This window comes from Charadrius vociferus, unplaced genomic scaffold (assembly GCF_000708025.1).
Source record: "Charadrius vociferus isolate BGI_N301 unplaced genomic scaffold, ASM70802v2 scaffold202, whole genome shotgun sequence".
Classification (NCBI taxonomy): Eukaryota; Metazoa; Chordata; class Aves; order Charadriiformes; family Charadriidae; genus Charadrius; species Charadrius vociferus.
In genome coordinates, this window is record NW_009647242.1 from 1,525,458 (window position 1) to 1,535,089 (window position 9,632).

The 9,632-nt window shown below is 44.9% G+C and overlaps 1 protein-coding gene across 1 annotated transcript; it reads left to right on the plus strand.

Annotated features, from left to right (window-relative positions):
• Nucleotides 1–6,478: 6,478 nt before the first annotated feature.
• LRRC30 (leucine rich repeat containing 30) lies at nucleotides 6,479–7,498 on the plus strand. Its single transcript, XM_009879980.1, is given in 1 exon segment — nucleotides 6,479–7,498. A coding segment is annotated over 1 exon segment (1,020 nt).
• The last annotated feature ends 2,134 nt before the right edge of the window (nucleotides 7,499–9,632 follow it).

A 9,632-nucleotide genomic window follows, 5' to 3' on the forward strand; every position in this document is an offset into this window, starting at 1 on the left:
CAGTCGCCTGGTCTTTACTGTGGCATGCAGAGCCCCATGGAGGCAGGACACAGACACATTCACCCTAGCAATGCCTGGAGAGAATTACTTATTTTAAAAACATTCTATCAAAATCAGCATATTGGCAGATTGAGCAGGGAGCATCTGTAAGACTCTTACTAGATAATGCTGAATTAACGGTCTATCTTAAATCCCATCTGTCTCTAAACTACAGGTACTACTCTTGGGACCCCGTGGAAATGCTTCTTTCTGCTCAGGATCCTCAGGGTCGTCTCTGCCTTTTGTTTCCAGAACAGAGTATGGATTTTCAGATTCTAGAAAAGTAGGTAACTACAGTGACCCATTAAATATAAAATACTTGGACAGTCTTTGGAGGAGGGACTGGGAGTTCTGCTAGCAGACCATAGAGTCATGCTTGGTTTTGGACTCACTGCACCCATGGATGTTTAAGAAAACCCTGCTAATTTGAGCAGCAGCTTTAGGAGAGGTGGGGATATTCCCTCATCCCAGAGTGACGTGTAGCTCCTGGTCACAGGATGCTTCAGAGAGGTGGGGGTTGTACACCACAGGCAGCTGAACTGAATCTGCTCCAGGCACTGAAATAAGTCGGAGGAGTGATAGACTGGAAGAAAGACAGAAAGAAAGAAAGGAAAGTATTGATGCATTCTGCATGAAGGCCAGCTGAGTAGGCGTGTGATGGATGCTCAGATGATCTGACTCCTTCTGTAAGACAGACCAAGAAACATCTCTTTTTAGATCAGATTAGGTTTAGGCAAGGAGAATTCAGGCTTTCCTACTTTCCAAGAATTGCTGTTTTCTTTCTTATGATGCATTAAATGTAAGAAATGACCTTCAAAAGCTCTGTGAAAAAAAAGTACCTGTGGCAGAGGTGAAGTGGCAGCAGTTACACTAAAAGCTACTTCATCCAGTTTGGAGAATCCATTCCAACTTTTTTTTCAATTTGATTTGGAAAGCCACAGATCACGAGTAGCATTTAGCAAACATCCATATTGCTAACAGGCATGTACAGGGTATTTTATGGGTGTTTATGGATATAGATGTGACTGCTCGTAAATGTAGTGATGAATAATAGAACAGTGAATGCTTTCTATACTGCAGTGGTATCCTCCATATTATGACTTCAAATACGTTTATAAGTGGTGTCAAATCTGTCACCACACTGGGTCTAAGAGGAGGAGAGGGCTGAGACGCAGAAGGCTGTGCGCAGATGACTAAATAAAGCAGGACAGGGTGTCCTCAGTGTACCCCTGCCCTAGGGCATGTCCATGTGCTAAGCTCTCCTTTCCCTGCAGAGGAATGGGCAAACACCTCAGGCAAGCGGTTTCTGGCTGTTCATGGGAGAATGATCATGAGACAATGATCATGGGCGTGGGACAAACCAGTGCCCCATAGGACATGGGTGATACCGCAGTGCGGGATTGTGCGTTGCCTCTGTTTAATGTAGCCAGACAGACCAGGTATTTGTCTTGCGTGCGCACAGGGAAGTTGTGGCAGAAGTAGGAGCTGACTAACCAGTCATTTATGCACTTCCTGGAATTTCAAAATAGTACTGCAAGTTTGGAGAAAAGAAATAAAACTTCCTGTAATTCCATGCAACACGAGAGTTGCTGCTAGCCTCTGACTACCAGGAGGAATCGAGCCTGACATTTCTACTCTACATACACACACAAACCCAAGTCCCTTTTTTTATTCCATACTATGCATAGTTTGAGCTTGTCTTCTGTCAAGAGGTCTGCAGAAAAACTTTGCCAAAGCTCTTGTTAAATAAGCCGCTGCACAGGCAGTCATTCACCTCCAGGTCCAATTCTTCATGGGTCAGGCGATCCAGCAGCTCCACATGGGACCTTAATAAAACATTCCAGGAAAGCTCCAGGGACACACAGGCATTAAAGGCTGTTAACAGCACCATAATTAAAAACAAATTAACAGGAAATCTGAAATTGCCTTAAGAATTGTTCCTGTCTTGTGTCACATCTCATAAATCTCATGTTACCTTTGAAATTTGACTTAGTATATCAGAATAGCTGCGAGATCAACAAACCACTACAAAGTAGTTAAAAACCTACAAAATTTACTTCCTTAGCACTAAGACCAGAGGATATCTTTGACAGTCTGCGTGGCACCGACACTTTTAAAACCCTTTATTTACTTCAGAGGAAAGGAACAGCGCAAGAGAAGATGGTTCAGTAACTGCAGTTGTATTTGTAGTGACTATTTCTCCGGCATGACTCTTGCTTTCTGCTGAACTTGAAACAAGTTAACCCTTTTTAGCCAAAGCATCCTTCCTCTCACTGGAAGGGTTAGGTAGTTTCTGTATCCTCATTTAGCCAGGTGTTTATTATAACAGCTAGAGAACGAATGAAAATGAAAATTTCTTCCAAAAGAGTGTGGGTTGAACTTCCCAGCACTTTACAAAAGGCTATGCTTAAAGATTTAAAGTATTCCTTGTTTATTAATACATTTTTTAATAAAGCTGAGCCAGAGGAACCATATAAAATTTTGATTGGATAGAGAACATGAAATTTGCCTCAAAATCAATTATGAACCTATAGCTATATGCTGATGAAACTATAGGTATCTACTTTATGTTCACCAATTTAGAAGACAGTGACCAAATTAGGTTTTGCAGGAAAACAAAATTTAAATTCAGTGTGTCAAGATGGCTATGGTTTCATTAAAAGCCTGATGCTATTGGATATTTCATCAAAAGCTCAAATCCTGTGGAAAAGTAATTATGTGATGATCTCAACTTTTATTCTAAAACAATACCATTGCCCAGCTGCCCTGCCCGGCTGCAGAGAAAAGCTTGAAAACGTTTCCCCAGTGTATTCTAGAGACTCCAAACCTGCAGGCAAATAAAAGAGCGCCTAGATAATAGACATGAAAATTCCAGGTCTGTGTGAACTCATCTTACAGTTTTTTTCAGGGCTTACAATCCTGCTTCCTTCAAAAAAAAAAAAAATTTAATCATTTGCTGTCAAAGAACATTAGAAAATATAGCTTGTCATTTCTGTCAGCTTACCAGTTCTTTATTACTGCTAATAGTGCAGTTTCTCTTTTCATATTAGCTAGACTACAAAGTTCTTCAGCAAGTTTTGGGTCATTTTGCTCCCCCGCACACTAACATTTTTTTTTAATCCATGAAGCACTTATCAACTGCACTGTATCATGTAAATCCCTCTGATTAGTTTGGGGTTTTTTTTTGGTTTTGTTTTTGTTTTTGTTTTTTTCCCCTGCCAAACTTGCATGCATGAAATTTGTTTCTGCGTTCTGCCAGGCTGTGTCGACACAGGTCAGCATTTCACTGGCCCGGCTACCTAAGAGCATCCCAATTCATCCTCCCAGAGCAGCCCAGCGCAGCACAGTACCATGCGGGGCAGGGCAGGGCAGCGGGCAACTTGGAGAAAAGGGGACTCAAAAGTGTTGGAACAAAACCAGTCCAGGACACCAACAGACAAGGGACTATTTTTGTTCAGAAATTTAGTTCCTGAGACGTCCAGATGAGGCCACTGTGGTTTTGTTATCCCAATTTCAAGAAAGGAATTTAATTTGGTTACCTCAGAGTTTCCCGTCCCCCGCAACTGCAAGCGTGCTCAATAGCCTGTTTTTCTGTTGGAGAACAAAGAAAAGGAAATGGTTATCTTTTTCCCTCACGCAGCAGTTACGGGTACTCGCGGAGGCAGGAAGGGAACCGGCAATGGAAGCTGCAGATGTGGAATTTCTTTTTTAAATCCCTTTCGCTGCTGCTGCTCCTGCTGCCTGAGAGGCCGTGGAGATAGAGCAGTGCTGTAGCAGCAGATGCTGCCAGACCGAAGCAGAGCGAGCTTTTGCGTTTGACGGAGAACCCCGGGGTGAAGCTTTCCGACGACGGCCGGACCCGGCCTGTACAGGGCTGTGTCACAGTCCCGGTTTCAAATCGGCAGCGTGATGCAAAACCAGGGAAGGGTACAGAGCCCTTTGGCTGAGTCACGCAGTTAGGAAACGGGGATTTCTGTGGTGTGAGGCCAGACCCAGCCCTGCCAAGTCCCCGGGCAGTGAACTCTAATGCCTTTTGGAGACGGGGACGACGTTCTCATCCAAAAATATCTGGCCAGCTGAGGTGGAGGAGGGGGGCAGACCGTGGCTACAGGGAGACTGTGCTTCCTTTGTGTTTTGTTTTCGGCTGCTACTAAAAGTGACCTCCTGAAGGAAGAGCTCTGAAGGGATGGTGGGGACGTGGGCACACACGTGAACCCGGCCATGGAGAGGGACATCGGCCATGGGGAGGGACGTTGGCCACTGGGCAGAGCTGCAGCAGGTTCCTCCTTCCAGCAGTGCAATTGAAAGAAGGGAAATGCCTAACTTTGTAAATGCTTTCTGAAAGGCTTTTTTTCTTCCCTTCATGTTTGCTGCTGCAGAAGGGAATGCCTTGTTCAGACCCGTTTAGGCTGCCTCATAAGTGCATTTTTGACAGCAGCTGGACAGAGTCAGGATTCAGTGGGAGGCTTTCGTTTTTGCATCTCCACCTGCTTGGGCTGAGGGGACTCATTTTAGCGTCATGTCCCTGTTTTGTGCAAGGCCAAATCTGGCCCAGGCTTGTCCTGCCGTTGGGTTTCCTCTCCCCCAGCAAGATGCTCCTCTGCTTGCAGCGGCAGGGTTATCGCCCCCACGCCGGGCAGCGTGTTTGGGGGATGGTCAACAAGAACACTGAGTCAGAGCTTATGGCTGCCATGGGATTTAATATAATGTTTCTTTGTAAATGGGCAAATATTGGCAGAAAGTGCTTGCGAGGGAGGGGTCTGTGACTCTCAGTCAGGCTGCCAATCCACTCGAACCCAACAGCCCCAATGAGCCTCGGCCCTTTCCAGGCCGGTCCAGGCGCTCCAGGGAATGCAATATTTCAGCCTCAGGACCAGTTGTTTTTACACTATTTGGCCCTGTTAAGGCACAGGTTTTAATTGCACGGCTCGCTCAGCTTGCCACCATCTCACACTTCTCGCTGTGGTCCTGGCTCCTCTCCTGCAATAGGACCCCGCTGGCCAGAGGCAGCCGCAGGGATGTCCCCTCTCTCCACTCTCCTCCCAGGCAGGTGCAGCTCTGTGAGGGACCCGAAACTGAAAAGAGATTGAGCTGTGCTTGGCAGTAAAAAACCAAGCAGGGTTTGACTCCAAAGAGGTTGCTGGAGTGCCCCGACTCCCAGCTGCAGCTTTGTGCGTAGTCCTTTAGCATCTGAGCTAATAATGCAGGGTTTTAAGTCCATGCTTTCTGAAATGAGGTGGTGGGGAGGGAGGGTACACCCATTGCAAAGCTCTCAGGCAGCAGCGAAGCATCTCCATCACCACGCATCTGCTGGAGATAAAAAGTCCTGAAAGTCTTGTAATATTTGTTGCAATTTTCACCCAGTTTAAATGGTGCCTGAAGTTTTTGCATATACTTTTTAGGGACCCTTTGAGTTTAAACTTGCTGCGTATTCCTGTAGCAATACAATTTCCTTTCATCAGCAGAGCAAGCCTCAGCTGTTGTCGGGTATTATTATACCTCACCGCTTCCTTCCTCTCCCATCAGTCCCTCTGTCCTGGAGTTGAATGTCATTTATAGTTCAAGCTATTTGACTGCTAGTCCCCCTGTCCCCCAGAACAGCCCAGAAAAACAGGAAAGTTCCCAAGAAAAGGGACATCAAGTGGCCACATTTCTGCAGCACGAAAGAAACAGACCCCAAAAATCTCGCTGATAGATGTGAAAGTAGGACAGGACATTTAAGACAGAGTAATTTGTGCAGAACTGCGTGGTATGACCGCTCACACTTGGCGACGTGGGTAGCAAGCAATCATCTAAGTGGGCGCAGATACTGCTGGAAAATGTCACTGCTCCAGTGAAGGTGGTACCCTTTCTGAAAAGAGAGGCCTATCCTCACCACAAAGGGGATATAAAAGCTAACATTTTTTTTATGAGCATTAACTTTTTTTTTTTTTAACTAAACAGCAAACAAGGACTCATACAGAAGTCCCTACAAGCATTTTTTGCAGCATGCAAAGTTTTCTGGTGGACCAATAACTGTTTCAGTGAAATCAGGAACACCATAATAAAAATGATTGTGAAAACGTCCTTTACATCTGAATTGAAATGATGGCTTCTTTGTTTCCTTGTTTTCTTCTATAGCTTGCTTGTTTGTTTTTTGAAGTCACTCTTGTTAATTGTCCTGCAGCCATGGTATGTACCAGATAGCCAAGAAAGCTGACATGGTGAAGTTATATACAGCATCCTTGTGACCTTTTTGCAGTGAAGACACATATCTGTCCAATAAAGCCCGGGCCAAATGACAGTGACAGCTGCCCTGTGGCATTCAGTTTGAATTGAACAGGTTTGCTCACTAGTCAGGAGCAAGTATTTCATTACAGACTGTGCACCAAGACTGGCATAAGCCCCCAAAAGTGAAACTTTCCCTCAGCAGCTATGGAAACTGCCCCGGCGGACCGAGATGCACTTCACAGGCTCCTCCTTGTCTCCTTGCTTTGACTTTCCCGCCTCCTGCAAGCTGTCATCCCCTGTTGGCATTTGCATGTTGGCGTAGCGCTTGCAAGGGAAGAAAACCTCACTCCATCTCTCAGGAGGGATCCAGGGTGTTATGGGAACTGAGCACTCGAAGAACGAGGGGCAAAGGAGCATGGTTTTTCTACGGAAAGGACCAAAGTTGCCTGAGAAAGAGCCCAAGTCACTGCTGAAACGGGGATTGCGTTATGTCAGCTTGAGCCTCATAATGAAAGGGATGACCAGCGCGCCTGACTTCTTGTGGGGACTGCCCGAGGTGCAGAAACTGAACCTTTCACGCAACCAGCTGGTGGTGATTCCTCCATCGCTGGGGAAACTGGACAGGCTAGTAGTGCTGAACTTGGGTGGCAACTGCCTCAAGTGTCTGCCTAAAGAGATTGGGCTGCTGAGGAACCTGAAGGTCTTGTTTCTCAACATGAATTGCCTGACAGAAGTGCCGGCAGAGCTCAGCTTGTGCAGGAAGCTGGAGGTTTTGAGCCTCTCGCACAACTGCATCTCGCAACTGCCTTTGAGCTTCACCGACCTGACAAGTTTGAGGAAACTGAACCTCAGTAACAACCGCTTTGTGCAAATTCCCCTCTGCATTTTCGCACTGAGGAACTTAGACTTCTTGCACCTAGGGTCCAACAGGCTTGAAAGCATTGCAGAGAGCGTCCAGTACCTGGTCAATCTGCAAATCTTTATCGTAGAGAATAACAACATACGCACCCTGCCACGGTCCCTCTGCTTCCTCACCACTCTGGAGTTACTGAACATCGATTACAATGCCATACAGACTCTCCCGGACGACCTCTACCTGCTGCGCCGGCTGCCACGCATCGCGTGGAACCCAATGGACAAAGGCCTCCACATTGCCCACAACCCCTTGTCCCGGCCCCTGCCTGAGGTCATCGAGGGGGGGCTGGATGCCCTCTTCAACTACCTCAGGGAGAAAAAGGAGCACAACTGAGTTTCCGCTGAGCTTGGGATTAAGCCTGTCATCAAGACTCAGTCGTACCAGAGTGCTTTCCTGAACAGGCATTTCTACTTCATAACACTTGGATTTCGAAGACCGTGGATGGCTTTAGTAACGGCTGGCAGAAAGCAAGTAAAGTATGATGGTCTTGATTAAGTGTGTGAAGAGTAAACTTTCTAAAAATATTCACCTCTGTGACCTTCAGTGTTGAGGTCTTTGGGGTTATTTTAGGAAAAAACCCAAACCCCCAAACCTGTGTTAAAATGTTTGCTTGATGTTTGACAGAAACAAATTAAGGCAGACTGCTAGAAGTGCAGAAACGTGTATTTGCCAGCTATTAGTTTGGAGGAATATTAATATAAATTGGATTTACTATATGTGATTGCAGTTGCACTTTAACTCCTCCTCACTTCTTCATACACAGATAAACCACTACATAAACAAACACTGCTATCTAAGTGAATCTCAAGGAAAATGTTTAATTTACTTCTGGCAGTGAATATATCCTGAGCTATATTAGCCCACAGACAGTATATTACTGGCCAGTTCAATACCATTTGTTGCTTACCCCACAGCTGTGAGCTGGCCTCTATAAACTACAGGTGAAGATTGCTGGTGATGAGGTGATTTCACAATTCTTTAGAAGAAGACCCCAAACTTCCCCAAGACCCATAGTTCCCTTCCTGAGATAGGCAGCCTTTCCCGTGGAGCCTCCTGGGCTGCCTACTGCAGTGCACCACATCATCTGGGAGCAGCATCCACACCAAGAGGAGAAGTGAACGTGGGTCCTTATTCCCTCCAACGAAGGCTGTCAGATTAAGTTGCTCATTACAAGATGACTGACTGCACTCTGTTCCCTTTCCCCATCCCTGCCATCGGAGTTGTGGAGTAATTTTACTCAGGAGGCAGTACGTCTCCTAAAGGTGAAATGTTTCTTTCAGGGAAAGCAGCGTCAAACCAATCATCGGCTTAAGTAAGAGCTTCAAAAACAAATACTTACTTCTGTGATTTTTGGTATCAGCCGGTAGCATAAAAGTCAGGTCTTATGTGGTTTCTCATATTGATCTTCTGTGAATGTCCTTCATCAAAGTTTTATCTGGTAATAAAGAGGCAGTATGAAAGAGCTGTTAACAATTTATGCAACCTGGGTTTTTTGTTCCTTCACACCAGTGGAAAACAGAAGCAACTCTGTTGAAATCAGTTGAGATAAATGCTTGTAATGGCAGTGTAGGAGAGGAATGAGCCTGTAATTCTTGAGCTAATTAAGAGTATTCAAAGCCACTTTTAAAGTGCTTCCTATCCTATGTCAAATCTTAGGAATCAATGATTACTTTCTAAAACATAATTTGCTCGAAATTACGGGAGGCTGTGGAAGGCTGATCCTGCTTCTAGTGAAGTTAATGGACAACCCCTACCTGAGGGAAAAAACTCTTCAGCAGAGGTAGAAGCAGCCCGATAACAGCAGACAATTAGGTAATTCAGAGGTATATGCAAGCAAACGCAGCACCTTTAACCATGCTAACCTTATCGGTGCGGTATTGAACGTAGCAATGAAGAATCGGTGCTCACAGAATATTCCACTCCGGAGCTGCCTACCCTGATATTTTATTATGTTGGATTGTTTTGTGTATCATTTGTTATCTTAATAGAGAATTTCAGTGTTACGCCCAGCAATTGCAGTTTCCAAGTGTGCTGTCAAGGACAAATGTTATTTTTCCAGCAAACGAGAAACCTTTTTGAAGGGCACATTTGCTCGAGCATTAAGCAAACAAACAAAGCAAGTAAACAAACACCAAAGCACAGCTATTTTGCTACTTTTTTACTTAATATATGTTTCAAATGCAAAGATATTGTATGTGTAGCTTTACATGTACTCATTTTACCTGTGCAGTGAGATTTAAAGCAAAGTTCCAAATGTTTTAATGAATAATACGTCTAACAAATTAATATGTGTTCAATTAGAGACAAGAAATAAAGCCGCAATTATTTATAGAAATACCAACAGATAATTCTTGGAGGGGATTAGGCACAGATTATTAACTTTTCTAAATGCCCATTTCATATCCCTAAGTCTGGCGTTCACGTAAACACTGCAGTCCCACAATAGTGCTTTGCAGGAAAATTAGAT